Source organism: Salmo salar, chromosome 03, assembly GCF_965601325.2.
Source record: "Salmo salar chromosome 03, fSalSal1, whole genome shotgun sequence".
NCBI lineage: Eukaryota > Metazoa > Chordata > Actinopteri > Salmoniformes > Salmonidae > Salmo > Salmo salar.
In genome coordinates this window covers 87,350,957-87,370,709 of record NC_138293.1, presented here as the reverse complement: position 1 = coordinate 87,370,709, position 19,753 = coordinate 87,350,957, and the positions used below count along the sequence as shown (strand labels likewise).

The 19,753-nt window shown below is 43.8% G+C and overlaps 2 protein-coding genes across 3 annotated transcripts; one reads left to right on the top strand and one right to left on the bottom strand.

The window, feature by feature from the left end:
- Positions 1-531: 531 nt before the first annotated feature.
- On the bottom strand, positions 532-6,451 carry LOC106601855 (RNA-binding protein with serine-rich domain 1). The gene is made up of 7 exons (XM_014194271.3): positions 6,306-6,451; positions 5,601-5,747; positions 5,176-5,343; positions 4,754-4,859; positions 2,305-2,458; positions 1,569-1,710; positions 532-1,071 (listed from the first exon to the last, which is right to left on the bottom strand). Coding segments are annotated over exons 1-7 (819 nt in total). The 5' UTR covers positions 6,308-6,451; the 3' UTR covers positions 532-971.
- On the top strand, positions 6,401-17,947 carry LOC106601854 (uncharacterized). 2 transcript variants are annotated; one of them, XM_014194268.3, is made up of 4 exons: positions 6,401-6,474; positions 7,209-7,925; positions 8,999-9,145; positions 16,077-17,947. In XM_014194268.3, exons 2-4 carry the CDS (start codon positions 7,281-7,283, stop codon positions 17,100-17,102), a joined length of 1,818 nt encoding a protein of 605 aa, XP_014049743.2. In that variant the 5' UTR covers positions 6,401-6,474; positions 7,209-7,280; the 3' UTR covers positions 17,103-17,947. The 2 variants fall into 2 exon arrangements, with proteins under 2 accessions (XP_014049743.2, XP_014049740.2); XM_014194265.3 differs by having other exon boundaries at positions 6,417-6,593.
- The last annotated feature ends 1,806 nt before the right edge of the window (positions 17,948-19,753 follow it).

Sequence of the window (19,753 nt, the reverse complement as noted above, 5' to 3'; positions counted from 1 at the left end):
ACGCTAGCTAAAGTGGAGTTAGTCTGGCCTGGAGCAGGTTAGAGCTGAAGGATTCGTTGCCATAGAAATGTACCTGGCTAAAAGGTGAGCCAAGTTGAATTCAGAATTGACCAAAGTCAGCTGCTAAGTCCTCTATCCCACTTCGAGGTATAGCCCTCAGGCTGAAAAACTACAATACAAACTTTTGTTGTATAAGTCAAAGTGAACTACACTAATCAGACTGCACACCATCATACAAATGCACGACAAACATAATTCAACCAGGGAGGTGCGACACAAGACAGAAATAGTAATATAAAAATGCCTTACCTTTGATCTTCTTCTGTTGGCACTCCAATAGGTCCTAGTTACATCACAAATGGTCCTTTTGTTCGATAATGTTCTTCTTTATATCCATAAAAACTCAGTTTAGCTAGCGCGCTTCAATCAATAATCCACTCAGTTTCCCTCCATCAAAATGAATCCCAAACGTTACTAATAAACTTTAGACTGGCATATAGACTTAAAGAAGCCACAGAAATTGACAAACAGTTTGAGGTTGAAGTTTCTTCCTTTTATTTTCAAAGCATGTACAAAAATCAGTACACACATCTTGAGCAAATCATTAGTACTCAAACAAAGCCTGAGCTTTGAATGGATAACAAAGGACATGACGATCAACAAGTAATCTGAACGACTGTGTGGGAACCTTAAAATGAAAATTAGAAAAACGTAATGAGACAAACAAAAAAACTAGACTGTTCACTTCAGACAAATTCTTTTGAGGTACAAGCTCAATTGTATTTCCTTGACTCCTTTCATCCTCTCTTCTCGCCACCTCAAAGCACAATGGAGGAGAAGGAACATTCCGATTTTGTCCTCCAATGCATTTTCAGGAAGAGAAGAGGGGACAGGATGCAAGTAATCATGGAAAATACATTCACCATGGGTTGTTGGGGGGGCGGGCGGGCGAGGGGGGTAGCGTTGTTCCTCTACCGTGAGGAGTTGGAACTGGAGCGGGAACGATGACGTCTGCGCCCCGGGGACCTGGAGCGTCGGCGCACGGGGGACCGTCTCCTTGGTGACCGAGACCTGCAGGTAAACAAAGCATCACTTGTGTGTCAGTAAAGTACCTTTATATTGCGACATTTAAAGAAACTATCAAAAGGTCAACATATTACACCACAAGGAGCTAGAGAGGCGCTAGGAGTAGAGAATTAAACAATACAGTAATGTTCTCAGGACAGTAGGTCAAATTGGAGGATTCAAATTACTGTTGAAATTGGTGATTGAACCAAGTATTTGTTACCAGTATTGTATTATCAATCCAGGACGTCCAGGTCACCATAACATGGGCTAGAGCTATCAGAGCAGGGCTATCAGACCACCAGACCCACTAGGGCTTGGGCCATCAGACCACCAGACCCACTAGGGCTTGGGCCATCAGACCAGGGCCATCAGACCACCAGATCCACCAGGGCTTGGGCCATCAGACCAGGGCCATCAGACCACCAGATCCACTAGGGCTTGGGCCATCAGACCACCAGACCCACCAGGGCTTGGGCCATCAGACCAGGGCCAACACTAACCTTCTCCTCATGCGAGGTGGGGTGCGGCGCCACATGGGGGGAGGTGGGGGCATTCTGCGTGGGGGTGACTGTCTGCGAGGGGGAGGGCGTATCCTTGGAGCCAGCACGGCAGAGGTGGTGATCTCCTGACCATCAATCTGACCTGGGAACAGAGGAAAGACAGAAATACGCACAAACCTCAACGTCATACTAGAAACATCTCTGTTAAAATGTATCTAAACTCCAAAACATTGAGATTTCAGACTGACACAAAGCAGTACAAGGGATTAGCCAATAGTCCAACAAAGGCTCTGCACTGTCTTCCAGAGATGATACATTGGGGACATAGCGCTCGCATGAAAGAACGCCATCATTGTATGTTTTTAGCTGCTCCACTGGAAGCTGGTATCACGGACGAAGCACAAACCACTAAGCATTTATCCTTCGTGAGTCACACATTGACTGGGAGAAAATTAAAAAGCCTCTCACAGCTAATCTCCAGTCACGTGCTGTTCGTGCAACCAGTGTAACAGCCAGGTTTAATTGGCTACAATGGAAATGTATTACTTGTAGCTCAAAAAAGTATGTACCAGGTCTGTTATTGTTACAGTCTACAAGGTTGTGTACAGTAGGCACAAAACGACCGGAAACCAAGAGGAACTATCTAAACTTGTCTAATAAGAATTGCTCATTTTCATTTGCAAAAAACATTCTACTACACTGTGGCCTAATGAACATGCCCCAGACGCCCTCGTACCACCATCCATGTGTTTCAGGGCCTTCTGGGCCTCCTCTGGAGTCTCGAACTCCACATAGGCGTAGCCCCGGGACAGGTTTGGGTGGAGCCTCTCCACTGGCATGTCAATCATCTTGATCTTGCCGTAGGTGGCAAAGATCTCCTGGATGTGGTCCTGTTCAACAGAAGATAAAAATGACTTCAACATTTATCTCCGATGGCATGGTCTCGACATACAATTCATTCAAAGAGAATAAGTACATATTTACTTTAAGGCGCAATATGTAGAAATCACTCCGTTATACATAGCTGCTAAAATACTAAAATGTTCAACTAATTTCAGTTTGTGTGACAAAACAAGAAATGTAGGCTATAGTGTAGAGAATCATTGTACCATCTAAACCGCTGTGAAATATATTTTCAATATCCCCAAATATCAGTATATACAGTTTTAGAACACCTACTCATTCATGGCTTCTTTATTTTTACCATCTTCTACATTGAAGAATAATAGTGAAGACATCAAAACTATGAAATAACATATGGAATTATGTAGTAAGTAAAAAATAAAAGAAAAAATATATATATTTGAGATTCTTCAAATAGCCACCCTTGCCTTGATGACAGCTTTGCACACCCTTGGCATTCACTCAAACAGCTTCATGAAGTAGTCACTTGGAATGCACTTCAATTAACAGGTGTGCCTTGTTAATTTGTGGAATTTCTTTCCTTCTTGATGTGTTTGAGCCAATCAGTTGTGTTGTGACAAGGTAGGGGGATATACAGAAGACAGCCCTATTTGGTAAAAGACCAAGTCCATATTATGGCAAGAACAGCTCAAATAAGTAAAGAGAAACAATAGTCCATCATTACTTTAAGACATGAAGGTCAGTCAATACGGAACATTTCAAGAACTTTGAAAGTTTCTTCAAGTGCAGTCGTAAAAACCATCAAGCTCTATGATGAAACTGGCTCTCATGAGAATCGCCACAGGAAAGGAAATCCCAGAGTTACCTCTATTGCAGAGGATAAGTTCATTAGAGTTAACTGCACTTCAGGTTGCAGCCCAAATAAATGCTTCACAGAGTTCAAGTAACAGACATCTCAACATCAACTGTTCAGAGGAGACCGTGTGAATCAGGCCTTCATGGTCGAATTGCTGCAAAGAAACCACTACTAAAGGACACCAATAAGAATAAGATACTTGCTTGGGCCAAGAAACACGAGCAATGGACATTAAACCGATGGAAATTTGTCCTTTGGTCGAGTCCAAATTTCAGAATTTTGGTTCCAACCGCTGTCTCCTTGTGAGACGCGGTGTGGGTGAACGGATGATCTCTGCATGTGTATTTCCCCCCGTGAAGCATGGAGGATGGTGGTGTGATGGAGCTTTGCTGGTGACACTGTCAGTGATTTATTTAGAATTCAAGGCACACTTAACCAGCATGGCTACCACAGCATTCTGCAGCGATATGCCATCCTATCTGGTTTGGATTTAGTGGGACTATCATTCGTTTTTCAACAGGACAATGACCCAACACACATCCAGGCTGTGTAAGGGCTATTTTACCAAGAAGGAGAGTGATGGAGTGCTGCATCAGATGACCTGGCCTCCACAATCACACAACCTCAAAAAAATTGAGATGGTTTGGGATGAGTCCGACCGCAGAGTGAAGGAAAAGCAGCCAACAAGTGCTCAGCATATGTGGGAACTCCTTCAAGACTGTTGGAAAAGCATTTCAAGTGAAACTGGTTGTGAGAATGCCAAGAGCATGCAAAGCTGTCATCAAGGTAAAGGGTGGCTATTTGAAGAATCTCAAATATAAACTATATTTTGATTTGTTTAACACTTTTTTGGTTACTACACGATTCCATGTGTAATTTCATAGTTTTGATGTCTTCACTATTATTCTACAATGTAGAAAACAGTACAAATAAAGAAATCCACATGCATGAGTAGGTGTTCTAAACTTTTTGACCGGTAGTGTGTGTGTGCATATATCTTTATTTATCCACTGTACAACAATAATATGTATTTTTACAGCCACAGTACCTAGCCCCCTAATGTTCCTGGCTAATTTTGTAAAAGAACATGCTGTAAGCCTAACATACGATTGTTGCTTCAGAATTCGCTCTAGGCCAGGTACTCTGTTAACTTCAGAACTGCCTTCTCCCGGAGAGAGAGATCTATCTATAAAGATCTATCTATTTGATATTTTATTTTGAAGACTCCTTATGAATGATAAAGGTGTTATGAAGGTTGTTATTAATGATTGACTGCAACACTCAGAAAGGTGTTATGAATTCCTTGTGTTTTATACCACCTTCAAGTAAAGTGTGACTTCAAAAATATCTATACATTTTACATACAAAATTCCCGTTGTTGAATTTGGGTTTATTTACACTTGCACACCAACTGTAGTAAGCCCAGAAACACAGCTAGGGTGAGCCGTGTCGTGTAGTCCCTCACCTTGGTCACATTTCTGGTCAGTCTTCCTAAGTGAACTTTGGTGGGCTTGGGGCTCGGGCTCCTTCTCCTTCGCTCCTTGTCATCCCCCTTCTTCTGTGTTTTTGACCTGCAGCACAATGGACAGTCATTACAAAACCATGAGAGTTTACTAAGTGAAAAGACACTGTTTGAAGCGGGACAAACTTGTAGTTTTTCCCACAACTGAACCATTTTGATCATGATAAAACGGCATTTTCAACCAGACCTAGGGTTCAAATAGTATTTGACATATTTCAACTACTTTCAGTGTGTGCCACTGGTTCCATTGTCCTAGACTAAGATAAAATATTTGGACGATTTCAAATACTATGTGAACCCAGGGAATGTCCCGATGAGCAGACACTGTTTAGGACCACAATCACAATGTATCAGCTAGTACTCACGCGGAGCGGGAGCGGCGACGGTTGTCGTGGCGGCGGCGGCCGGGGTCGGGCGACCCAGAGGAACTAGATGAGCTGGAGGAGCTGGACCTGGAAGACCCAGAGCGGCTGGTGCCAGAGGAACTAGAGCCGCTGGAGGAACCAGAGCTGGAGCCAGAGCTGCTGCTGGAGCTGGGTAGTAAGATATACATACACAAACAGGCCAGCAACAAGGGTTGTGTTCATTAGGCACACAATCGAAAGAAACTGAGCAGAACAGGGAGGTATTATCTGAAATTCGTGTCCAATTAACCTCTTGGCCCACTTTGGAACATAGGGCATTCCAGCTTGGCTTAGCAGTGTGAAAAGCCCTAGCTAGTGTATCCTAAAGCACTGCTTGAGGTAGTTAAAGACTGTACAGAGGCAAAGAGCAAGGGGAGGCATCTCACCTGCTGCTGCTCCCAGTGGATGCACTGCGTCGTTTGTGGCCCTTCTCCCTGCCTCTCTCCTTGTCCCCCCCTTCTTTAGTGGCAGTCTTCTCTTTTCCCCTGTCCTTTGACTTTTCCTCCTCCTTACGCTTTGTGGGTGACGGTGCCCTAAGTAAGTGAAAAAAATGTCAATTTAGTTAGATGCAATTAAAAAGATAATGAATACATGATAAATGCTGCTAACGTGCATTATAAAATTAGCCAGGGCCAGTTGCAGTATAACAGTCTTATTCAATAAACTATCTAGCTTGCTCTCCAATGTTGGTTAAATACAATTGTGATTTAGCTAACGTTAGCGTTAGCTAAATAATCAGAATTTAGGGCTAACTAAGAGAACTAGCTAATATGGACATAAACTAGCTCGTGCAGTGTGCGAGAAAGTGTAGACACAGTACTAGTAAGATCGCTACCGAACAGCATTATTATTACGTTCTTCATCTTCAAACGCTATCTAACTGTTTATATGTTGCGTTTATGCGACCGCCATTGCCTTCCTCCATTCATAGAACAAGCAAGGCCAGAAACGATAGCTAATTAGCAACGTTGTGCCCTGCTCTGTTTATGTAGCTCAAGCATTAAAATGCATCTAATGTAAGGCCAAAATGGTCAACATTGAGAAGATCATAATATGGAATAGAAATACCTATATAAACCCAGAATACGTACATTTCGTTCGAGTCGGAAGCAAGCTCAACCACTCGTTCCTCTGTGCTAAATCTGACGCGTAATGATGACGTTGTCGCCTAAACGACGTTTTCCACTTTTCCTCTTGTCAACATTCATATGAAAATCTTTAGCTAGCTATCAACCCTCGACCACTGGTTCTACCAGTAAGGTTAGCTAATAGTTACTTGTTACAAATGTTTGTTTTCCCCTAACGATTTAGCTTGCAGACTAAAGGAAACGATATGGGTCATTTTCAAATGAGCTGAAAACGTGCAGTATCGTATTGAAGTGAGTTAACACCGCGATCAAATATTCTTAGCTAGAACTAGCTCACGTTAGTTAGCTATGTAGATAAAATCCTTTCCTTTCTTCAACGTTAGGTTAGGACCGTTAGGCTGTGTGTTCACATTGTGGGACAGGTTTGATGCTATCTAGCTAAAATATTTACTAGCTAGACAGTGGACAGTACACAGTGTCCCAACGTTGATGCTAGACTGCTGGGACCGGTGGAGTAATAAAAGTAGACTACGCTACGGCTTCCAAGCTTAGTTCAGGTGGAAGTCTGTGGCAGAGGCTAGGATACACTGCCAGCCGTGTTCTATTGGCTTATGTATTCTGTTTATTTAGCTTATTAAATCTAGCTAATAATTTATGTCTATTGCCAAAAATAATCAGTAAATTTTGCCTGGAGTCCTGTCCTTCACAAGTTAAATTGCTTTTAATGTCAGGCTAGCTATCAATGTGAGGTTTCAGGTGAAGAAGATTATGTGATAGAATTGGTGCCATCTGTGTGATTTCTGATCAGTTTAACTACACTAGCCTAATGTATTTATGTGTTTGAAAGTCTAATTCCAAATGCTCTATTTACTACAGTTAGTAGTGAATTCTCTTGTCTCTCAACAGATAGAAGTAGCCTAAGTCCCGATTGGAGAAGGGCTCTTGTGGAGTGGAGCAGCCTGGAGTGAGTGACCAACCATGGGCCGTCTGGACGATGCTGCCAAGCGCAAGGTGGTGGAGCTGCGGCAGGCGGGCCTGAGCTTCCGCAAGATCAAGGCGGTGCTGGAGCTGGAGAATATCCGGGTGTCTGCCCAGGCCATCTACCTGTACCTCAAGGAGTTCCAGAGGAAGAAGGTCCAGAGGGGTGGTGAAAGTGCTGCAGCCCCAGAGCCACAGACCACACCTGGGGTTGGGGCAGGGAGGGGAGATGGTGGAAGCCGGGAGGGCTGGAACGACCAGCAAATACGTAATCTACTGCGGGAGGCGTCATGCCATGCAGGCTATGTTGCGGCGTCAGAGTTCGCCAAGCAGTGTCCTGGTTCCACTCCTCCTGAGGTCAGGGGTCAGGGGCCGCCTGGGACAGGAGGTGAAGGCGCCAGCAGAGGACAGAGCAACAGGACAGAGAAACAGGAGGAAGGGAACAAGGAGGAGGATAAGGACATCCAGATTGTCAGTGTCACATCATTGGCTCAGAACTCTCAGCAGAGGGGTCTTCCACCTGCAGGAGCAGCGACTGTGACGGGTGCCTACATGCGTAAGAGAGCCACACCCTCGCCAGCTACTAACCCCATACTGGCAGCACGCAAAAGGCTTCTGGATAAGGCTTTGTCTCATAGAGCAAAGGTAGGCACATCTCATAGTCGTGTGATTCACTAAGACCAAAAAGGGTGCAGAGACATCAAGTTTGAGTAGATATATACAGAAAGGGTTGGTAACTGGTGGCCGGTGGGCCAAATTGAGCCTGCAAGCAATTGTATTTGGCCTACAGTTTTTTTTTTTTATATTAAAAAAATAAAAATGTCAGAAGAATATGTTAAGAAAATTTGCTCCCAAATATTCTGACCAATAAATAGAGATGTGATAGTGTCTCAATGTAATGGAGGTATGTCATTATTCTAGTATTGTCCAATACAATATCGGTTTGGGATTACTTCTGGTCATTTTGCAGTGTACAAATGGATATAATTAGGCCTATGTTCCTGTACTGAGTACAGCACATTGAGTTCATCAATGAGCCTCGGCATTTATGTGCACTGCACAATTAGCCTGGGGATCCCTGGGAAGCCCTTATACTACAAAGCAGGATCAATGAGTTAGCCAGCTGACTTTGATAAACCAGTACTGATTTTCTGGTTCATTAAGAAATCAAAATGTAATGTGTTTTTGGTTGTCAGTTTGCCCATTTCAAGCTTATCTTTCTAAAAAATGTAACGTTATTTCAAAATATTTAGGCAAGTTGCTGGCTGAGTCATTAATCCTGCTTTGTAGTATACCGCTCAGGCTTCTCACGTTCTGTTTGAAAGCCTGGGGAAGATCTCGTAAGGGAAGACAATAAATAAAAGGCTGTAGTATGATGCTTGTGTAAATCTTTCAGAACAGTGTAATTTACATAAAAATCCAGAACCTGTTTTGCTAACATTCCAGTCCTTGTACTCTGTTATTTTGCATGTCAAGGAGTAGAATTGTAGCAGAAACAGACTGGTACCCAGGCTCTAATTTAGTTTCAGTAAAAAAAAATGAATTTCTTGTTGAACATGTTCAGGTAGTACCCCCACACAGTACACTGTTTCAAAATATTTCCACTTTCTGAACAACCCTGGTATGAAACAAATTATCATATGAGAGGTGTTATTACTGTGGTGATCATGTCACTTCGAGGCTTTGATTGGATCTTCTCTCTTCCCCCCCCCCCCCAGATAAGAGATTCTTCTTATCAGTCCTACCAGCAGGTAGCAGCTCTGTTAAGAGAACAGTCTAGTGCTCCTGGTTCTGATGTCCAGAGACCTGTGGCAGCAGATCAACCACAGTCCTATGACCCAGTCGCTCAGAGGCTTACTCAAGCGGTGAGTACAAGGCGAAGGCAACTCACCATAATATACACAATTCTTTTAAATAGTGTCGATTCATCAATGTCACCAACCGGCTCGAAGTTCGTAACAAAAATGGAGACAACGAGGAGATAAGGAATACAAAATATATTTATTAACTGAACTAAATACAAGTGAGTGGTGCGTGCATAAATGTGATGAGGGGTATTGAAGGTGCCAAAGCAAATAAAAATGGCCACAACCAAAATCTAACAGTGTGTCTGCATGAAGAGAGTCTCAATGAATAGGGAAGAGGTGTATTTATCCCGGGACACAACCGAGCCCAGGTCTGTCCCATTTTGCTGACTACCCTTCCACCGACATCCTATTAAGGAAAACAAGAGCAAAGAGAGCAACGACATTATCTGTCCCTCCGATGTGGCGCACATCGAGATGGAATGCTTGTAAAAATAAACACCATCTCATTATCCTCTGGTTAGGACACATGGACCACAATAGGTACTACTCCCGACCCGACATACACCTCAAAGTGTTGTAGTGCCCATATGAGTGCTAGCGCTTCTCTTTCCATGACAGTAGTTCAACTGATAAATGGTTAAAAATTTTGGAAAAGAAAAAAGAAACTAACAGGCCTCTCAACACCAGACACATCTGCTTGCAGTAAAACTGCACCTGCCCCCACATGACTAGCATCCACCTGCAAGGTAAATGACAAATCCACGTGAGGAGCAGCCAGCACCGGAGTTGAGGTAAGCAACCTCTTTGCATCTTCAAAAGCCTGTTGACAATGAGAAGCTCAGACGTAAACAGCTTTAGCTTTCAGAAAATCTGTCAAGGGAGTGACCACAGTAGAGAAGTTCCTACAAAAACTACGGTAATAACCAATCATTCCCAAGAAACGCATCAGTTCCTTTTTAGTAGTTGGTGGTGGAAAAGCATCAGTAGCTACCACCTTAGCCCAAACAGGACGCACTTCACCCTGCCCAACCACCTTGCCAAGGTATGTAAAGGTCACCTGAGCAAATTCACATTTAGCCAGATTGATTCGTGAGGCGACCCGCAGCTAGGTGGTGGAACAAGGCTTGAATACAGGACAGATGTTCCTCCCAAGTACCTGCATATCACTACATTGTCCAGGGCACCCTGCCAGACCGGAGATAACCCTGTTCATAAGGTCGCTGAAAAGTGGCAGGTGCATTACGCAGGCCGAAACACATAACCCAATACGAGTACAGACCAGAGGGTGTAATAAAGGCAGAGATTTCACATGCCCTACTCCTCAGTGGCAGGTTTTAACAGGTCAAATTTGCACAAACTTAGCTGCTCCGACCTAATCAACGCAGTCCTCCATCCGAGGAAGAGGAAATTAATCTGGTTTAGTGACTTTACCTTATGGTAGTCGGTACAAAATCTGTTTGTCCCATCCAGTTTACTGAACAAGATACATGGAGAAGCCCAACTTGAGAAAGGCTCTGCTATATCACTCTCCAGCATGTACCTGACCTCAGCATCCAGACAGCGCCGTTTCTCTGAAGAAACTATAGAACCGCTGACGAATGGGGTCAGCATCCCCAACGTCAATATTGTGTTCTATTAAGTTTGTACGTGTAGATGTATCAGAAAACAAACCTGGAAATCTCTGAATCAGACCGACAATCTCTTCCCGCCCATCAACAGGTAAATGAGTGAGAAGCCTGTCTAAAACATCCAGTGTCTCTGAATTTTTCAATCTACCCTGCAGTATGCAATCGTCGGGACCAGGAACATCTTCCTCCTCATGCACAGACCTAGCATGACAAGAACCCAGCGAAATAACGGTATCGGCCAACAGAACAAGTTTACCGTCCTCTGTAGACTCCCACTGTTCAGCCTCAGAGGAACATGCATAATAGGGTTAACAGATTTACATGGCACAGTTGGTGTGCTTTCCTCCGTTCTGGAGTGGCAACTAGATCGTTTTGCTCAGTGCACTGGCGCACAACCGTATATGGACCTTGAAACTTGGCTTGAAAAGGAGAACCAACAATTGACAGCAGAGCAAGAACCTGGTCACCTGGACTAAAGTGAAGAGGCTCAGTTCGCCGATCAAATATGCCCTTCCTCTCCTGTGAAAATGATAGCTTCTCTTTAGCCATCTCACCAGCGGTGTACATGCGAAATCACACATAAAATAACAGGGACTGAGGGGGCTCAGGAGACTTCCAGTCATCCTGGAGAACTGATAGAAGTCCACGCACCCCATGTCCAAACAAGGTCATTTGGACTGAAACCCGTGCTCTCCTGTGAAACCTCCCTAGCAGCTAACAGTAACCAAGGCAACCCCTCCCAATCCATCTCAGTACAATAAGCTCTCAAACACTTAAGTCTTTGATGGAAACGCTCCTTGACTCTGCGCGTGATAGGGGCTAGACAAATTGTGTTCAATATGGATCTGTTGGAGAACCTGACCAAACAGTTGAGGTGAAATTAGATCCTTGATCACTCTGAATGACCTTAGGGATTTCAAACAGTGAAAGCTTTTAGTACAGACTTAGGTTTCCTGCTGCCTATCACGACCATCTGTCCGACATCAGTGAACAGGTAACTACTACCTTTTTTTAGAACGAGGCAGAGGACCAACACAGTCAGACTCAAAAGGTTGGCTGAGTACAGGAATAAGAAACAGTGGTACTGGCTTAATAGTTTGATTAGGTTTACCAGTTAATTGACAGGTGTGGCCAGTTTCGAACTCAGAAACATCCCTCTAACCTAGGCCAAAAGAACTGTCTTTATATGCGATTGTAGGTGTTCCCTCACACCCATATGTCCAGCAACGTTGTTGTGGGAAGTCGTCAACACCAACCCACAAAGCTTAACTGGTACAACCTGACTAATAGCCTTCCCCACAAAACAATTACCATGAGACACCCACTTTCTCATCAGAACGTCCTCTTGGAGAAAATAGCCATGGGCGACATCTCCCAACTGTTCCACAGGCACAATTTGGTCACGCAACTCTAATGTGGGGTCAGCCCGTTGCGCCTTGATTAGATCGGAGCAGGGTACAGGGAAAGTAGTGACAGAATTCTTTGTGCCATTCTCGTTAGCCGGCGCAGTGACCAGGTCGCCACGACTCATAGAACGCGCACTGCACACGTAGAAAACACCTCTGGGAAACTCTGCGCACTCATCAGGAATCTCTACAAATGACGGCTTAGCGGAAACCACTAGATGGAAACACAGCAGGCCAGACACTCACCAGCCAAGTTATTCCCAAATATAGCGTCAATACCCTCAATAGGCAATGAAGGACACACCCCCACAACCTCACCTTTCACCAGTCCACAATCCAACATCAGTTTATGCAATGGGACTGACAGTGTTCAACCCTATTCCCCTAATTAAAACACTATTCCCCGAATCAGTCTCAGCAGAGAAGGGTAACAGACTCCAACACAAACGACTCAGAGGCACCTGTGTCTCTCAGGATCTTCACTGGCACTAGGTCGTTACTTCCTAACATAGACAAAACCCTCCGTAATGAAAGGTAAATAGTCTGGGTCAGTATGGACTTTCACATGCCCCTGGGCATGAGGCAGTGTCAGGAGTGAACTGATATGGGACAGGCGCTGCTAATGCCGTAGGCTTAGATTTAACGTAAGCACAAGTACTGAATTTACCCATAGCCCTGAGAACCCGGACATTCGTTTTATCCAATGTCCTGAACCCTGACAGTAGTGACACTCTTGACCAAAGGCAGCTTTAACCACAGGAGTCAGGCTCAACCCTAGTTAAAAGAAACTCTGCCCGTGAACCAGAGCAAGTCAGTGAGCGAAGCCCAAATCTCTCCAAACATCCCCACTCACTCCGAATACAGGGCTCTGCAAAGACACTTGTGAGTCAAAACATACTGTTCTGCCAAAACCGCAGCTTCAGCGACAGTCTTTACCTTTTTGTTCGTTAATGTACGTGGCTATCCGATCAGGGATTGTGTCCTTAAATTCTCTATCATAATCAGATCACAGCCCTTGGAAAGTCGTAACTGCAGAGGACGGAACGCCAGCGATTAAACTGAAGATAACTCGCACTCAACATGAGTGTTTATCATCCCTTTTTTAAAGTTCTAAATCGTTGGCGGTAAGCCTCAGGAACCAATTTGTAAATCTATAACAGCCATTTTAACCTTATCAGAACTGACACTGTCAGCCACACTAAGAGCTGAATATGCTTCCTGCGCTTTACCAGTCAACACACACTGCAACATTAAAGTGCAGTCAGAATCAGGCCAACTCCTTGCGTCAGCAACACGTTCAAACAATGAAAAGAATGTCTCAGGGTCCTTCTCATAAAATTGTCAACAACTAAGTTTCCAACAATATCAAATGTGTCCGGGGTACGACCAAAAGAGGAACAACCCCTAGGTAAATCTGGGTCATCTTCCCAGAGCAAACTCTCCCGAGAGCTTTCCTTCCCTAACCAACTCAAGCCGCTCTTGTTGCAGCTTTATTTTTGCACGCTCCAAATCCTGTTTAAATTCCAATTCCTTTTCATACCTTACCCAGTCATACTTTAGCTGTAACAGAAGCAGTTCTTTCTGCTGTTCAAAAAGACTAATATGGCTAACAGATGGAGCAGCCATTGTAACGAAATGGGGAGACGGCGAGTCCTCGGCAGAAGCTGCCCCAGTGGTAACTTCAAGAATACCACTCCAGATTGGCCTTCAATATCAACACAAGAATTTGACATTTTTCACTAATTGCAACATTGTAGTGTTCAGCAATCTTCAACAGCTGTTCTTTAGTACATTATTCTAACAGTTCCTCTGATGGAAAGCGAATGAACGTGTCTACGTAAGACGCCATAGTCACAAGTAAATACAAAAAAATAATCACGCCCTTCCCCTCTGCTGAGCACACCAGACCACAAGAGAAATGACAATCACACTGGGCACCACAGAAGAGATGATATGGCGCTTCCCCAAAACCTACAATAACTCAACCCTAGTCTTCGTGCGGATTTGAGGTAGGTAATTACACACTGTAGCCCGCCGGCAAGGAAAAAAAGACCAGCACGCTGGCAGATTCCCCCCAGCCACAGATGTGCCCCCGAGACAACTGCTCAGTCCACAGACACCAAACAAAAAACAAACAAAATAACCATGCCCAACATATTCCACAGTGAAACACGTCACTAAGCCTAACGGGGAAAAAATAAAGGCTATAGCGCCGGGTAGCAAGTTTCACTACCCTACCCAAATCTCCCACTGAGGTACACAGCCAATTGTGCTCACCTCCTCAGACCGATGTCCCAACAGCAAGTAGGGAAAGAGTCTCCAGCCTGGGTAGGGGCTTGGAAACTAACCAATGTACTCTCGCCAATGTAGCGCATAGCAAACTATCCACCACAGTAGCAAGTTTAACAAACAAAAAGGCAACCACCACTGGGCACCAAACATTACACCGCAAAAGCTGTAACAAAAGATGCAAACAAAACACCTACGGAGTTCTCAAACATTAAGCCACATTTTCTCCCAAACACAACACATACTAGTAAGCCAAACGACACTAGTATTAGTCCTTCATAATGCAGCAAAGTGCTATATGCCAAAATGTCTAGGAACCAACCTTCAGATCCCAGATGAGCCCCCACTTGTCACGAACCAGCTCGAAGTTTGTAACAGAAAGGGAGACAACATGGAGATAAGGAATAACAAAATATTTATTAACTGACGTAAACTAAATACAATTATGTGAGTGATTGCACGCATAAATGTGATAATGATGGGTGTTGACCGGTGCCACAACCAAAATCTAACAGTGTGTCTGCATGGAGAGAGTCTCCTCAATGAATGGGAAAGAGGTGTGTTTATCCCGGGACACACCCGAGCCCAGGTGTGTCCCATTTCACTGACGACCCTCCCGGCTCCGCCCACTGACATCCTATTAAGGAAAACAAGAGCAAAGAGAAAGAATTCGGCAGACAGAGTGGGAGAGTTGTCACAATCAACTATTTATCTTTAAGTTGTCTATTGAAATTAACAGTATTACAAAAGTTTAACAGTGGTACATCTTTCAATCAAACAAAAGGTTGAGCAAACACTCGTTTTGATCAGTTTGCCTCAGGCAATGCAGTTCCTCCCAACATGTGGAATGCGCTGAGTGTTTGGTCATCCTTTTGTTGGATTTCTGTTCATTTCTTGGAAAGAGTACGACAGTTAGTGTTTTGTTACTGTATATGAGTAGGGAAGGTCAGGAACAGTAGTAACACATTTTGAAGTTGTTTTAAACATCTTTATTTAACACTGTTTGATTTAAAGATTTCAGAATTTCACATGAACAACTTACATTTTGTCTGCTAACTAAAGGTAGGCTACAGTTACATGTATACTTTTCACAATTCTGGCTTAGACCCAAGGTCCGAAAGTTACCCCAATAGCAGGGACAGTTGTAACACTGTCTTTAATGGTAAAACATTAGGGGTAATTCAACAATGGTATGATTTAAAAACCGTTTTGGATGTAAATACACAGAATTGACAAAGAAAACGAGTTAGGCTTGTCATATTGACCAGAAACTGAATAGCTGAAAAACTATATTTAGTATTAGCGTTCAAAAAGAAAAATGTGACTTTTACATTTTTTTCAAAGGTTTTATCATAGTTGCATTGCCAAAGTTGATGTAAAGAAGTGACATTTGATATAAATATGTTCATGTGTCTAAATGCTATATAATTTTAGGTAAAGGGGTAAGTTGTAACAATGAGTTACAACAACAAACATGGCCTCAAAACAAAGCTGTCAATGAAACCAAAGATAATTGATGGATAAATTTGTTTTTAAATTAAACTTCATAGTCATGTAAAGACTAACCAATCATTGGCACATGGAACAGCTTTCTAAGTAGGTTTTAATTTGATATATTTAGCCTGTTACAACTGACCCATGTTACAATGGACTTGTACTCTGCAGAGGAATTTGGATGGCCAGCAAGGAGCCAGTGTTCCCAGACAGATGTTCCAGCAGAGAGTCGGTGGCCAAGCTGTCCGCTCCCCACACCCTGCTCCTCCCCGTGTGGGCATCCGGCTCCCCAACTCCCCACCACCACCACCCACCTCCCAGGGTAGTAGCCCTGTCATCCGCCTCCAAAGCCCTGGGAGCCAGGGAATGAACCAGGGCCTTCTCAGGAGAGACAGGAACCCCAGCCCTCAGCAGGCAGCTCATCAGGAGGCCGGAGGGAGGGGAGGGGGTGGTGGTGGGGGTCTCCAGGAGCAGGTCCAGACCCTGGGCTCTGAGATCCACAGCCTGAGCCTGGCGGTGCGCATGCTGGTGGAGCAGCAGTACCGGCTGGAGAGGGAGCAGGTCCAGCAGACCCAGGTCCAGAGGCAGATTCTCAGCACCCTGCAGACCCTGGCCTCAAGACTGGAGGCACCCTGTACCAGCCTCCACCAGCGACAGCATCCCAAAACTCCCCCACCCCCGGTCTTACCTGCCTCAGGCTCTGCCTCCTACAGCCAGGACACATTCCCCTTCAGCCAAGGAGGGTATGCTCAGTGCAGCCAGGCCCAGCCCAGCTACAATGGGATGGACAGCTCCAGTCTGGAGACCATAGAGACCTTCAAACTGTCCGGACAGAGCCCCCATGGCATCAACGGCTTCCAGACGGGCAGCAGCAGTAGTACCACCGATAGCCTCCCGCTCACACACACCCCTACATACACGCTGGCGCACACACAGCCTCACTCGTCAGCCTACACACAGCAGCCACACACTCAAACACACATGCCCTCATGCACACAGTCTTACGCCACCACATACACGCAGTCACACACACAGTCCTATAGAGGAACAGACAGTACAGACTATCCCAGCACCAGCACAGAGGGAGCTCTCCAGGACTGCATGGCCCCCACCCAGGCCTCTGATTACCTGGACTCAGACATCACAGTCTCCCCACAGGAAACCCAGCTCAACATCATTAAAGTGGAGGCACTCTAACATGCTGACCAGACCGTGCGTGCGCCATCGCGCGCATGTTGATTTTGTCCACCCACACCAGACGCAATCAGGACACGCAGGTTGAAATATCAAAACGAACTCTGAACCAACTATATTAATTTGGGGATAGGTCGAAAAGCATTAAACATTTATGTCAATTTAGTTAGCTAGCTTGCTATTGCTAGCTAATTTGTCCTGGGATATAAACGCGATCGGTGTGGTCAGCATGTAAGGCTTTAGTTCACTCATATCCAGACTTATAGGGACAGTTTTCTGGACACAGATTATGCCTAGTCCGAGACTTAAAAGCACGTTCAATGTATAATGGAAATTCTAGAAAAGGTGCTTTAGTCCAGAACTACGCTTAAATTGGTGTCTGGGAAACCAACCCCATAGCGTTCTGTTCCATAGTTTAAATCCAAAGTTGCTTCTGCTCTGTTCACATTTGTACATTTAATTATCCACTACCTCTCCTTTAGCCAAATGTTTCAGTACATGTTATGTCTTGGGTTTTTAAGGGATTTCTTGTTTTTGAATGCATGTGTCATTATTTTAGAACCGCGATATCCCCATAGAAATGAATACCACTTCATTGTCCATTCTGAAAGGAACATTTGTCCTCGAGACTATCTACCATTTTTACATGAAACACTTATCAAATCACAAAGAGCAATATAGAAGCATGTCTTATCATTTTAATAATGCATTTTGATTCTGTTGCCATCAGTCTTTACAGAGCATAAAGCTCTGCTGCCTTCTGCTAGACCAGCCTTAAAGTGCAGAATGTCCTGTCTGTGTACAGAACTAAATGTTCTTGAATAAAGTGCTACATAATATCCAACAAATTAGGAAGTTATTTTGGTTGTAATATTTATGGCAGTGTTACAGTGGAACTGATAGCCTTTTAACTACTAGTGTACAGACATGCCACAGTGCTAGCTAGGTTTCTAAAATGTTGCAGTCTGGCTTCGGTTTTTAAGCTTGACAATGATTAACCAAAAAACTAAACCTTCAACAAAACACAACACGAGAGAGTAACATGTAGGCCTATTACAGCAACATTTGAGCCGTAACCTAGGTTGGCTACTCAACTACAGTATACAGTATTTAGAGTGCTGCAGTCAACTGCACCGGTGATCCATGCAGTGCAAAAAAAGGAATAACATGTTTTACGTTTAAATGTTACAACAATCCAAAGCTAAATTGTTATTTGGAGTTGATACTTTTTGATATTGGTTGCAGCATATTGTGCACATCTCTGCAATCATAGTACAACGGCTGGAATAATATTATTTAACTCTGGTTTTAATATATTAAAATGTGACAGCATCCTATGTACATAAGTGGACATTATAAAGGGCCATATTTCTCCTAAGAAAACAATGGCCAGTTTGGGTCGCAGTTGCATGTACAAAAACGTAAAACAAATAGGCTATGTGATTTCATTGGAGTAGTCGGCGAGTGACCGTCTTCCCCCCCTCATATTGTTTTTCGTTGGCTACAGCTAGAGATGCTGCAGCTGTCATTTGGTTAGCTAGCTATGCTGAACTTGAACGACTGTTATCCACAGTTAGCATATCTCTTAGTTGTCAATCAAATGTATTTGGCATCGATCAAAAGGGTGGGCAGGCCAGTTCCAGTTCCCATTCCGTTGTCAAAATGTGGGTAGGGACATGCTTGCATTGACAGGCAAGCTGCAGAAGGACGAGCAGGCTACTATTCCCCAACTTTTATCAGGGCAATTTTGACGACCAACTAGCTGAAAAAGTTTGAGAACGTTTATCTAATGTTCCCTCATTAGATTTTAGCTCATCTCGCTGTGGCTAGCATTAGTTGTTGATCTTGTTGATGTGCATAGGTAATTGAGGGTGAGCGAAAATACAGTTTCATGGCTATTTGATCAAAATGATTGTTTAGTTCCCTAATGTAAGAGGACTCCTGTTCTATTTCCATTTTTGCAGAAATCCATTCAGTTGCATTAGGTGGCTTTTGGCGAATGTGTTCAAATGATCTAAAGTCGTGCTGTTGCTACTGCCTGTAAACACATAGTTAAGTTCAAAGTGAATGATTGCAGGCCCTTGCAGTGTTGCCAACTCCTCAGTAAGGAAAGTAGCTATTGGCTGTCCTAGAAGTTGCTAAATGACGTCATCGCCTAATTTGCATAATTTGCCATGTGCATGTAATTGTTGTGGACGCTGTAGGAAAGAGGAATAGCGTCGTGGGCGAGACAAAAAGTGAGTAAAAAACACCCTAAATATGTTTAGAACTACAAATGAACTTTCTTCTGTCGATTCTTGTTTTTTTTATGTCACAATTCCAACCCTCCTCCTTTATCTGGGCTTGGGACCAGCAAAAGTGACCCAAAAAAGACACTGGCAGAGTTACTTATTTTTTTTATTTTTTGTTTCTTAATTTGGTTTGGTTTTTAACCTTATGGTCCACTTAGCCTACAACAAGTCACAGTAAAACATGAACATTTTTAACCATAACATTTTATACATTTTTTTTGTATAAAATCTAAATGGACCAAAAAGAGACAATAAAATAAACTGTCAATGGCAATGTGAGAAAATTATGGTAACTAATCTGGCCCAAATTCAGGTATTTTTTTTTTATGTAAACCAGGGCGGGATAAGCCAGCGGGGGCTTCC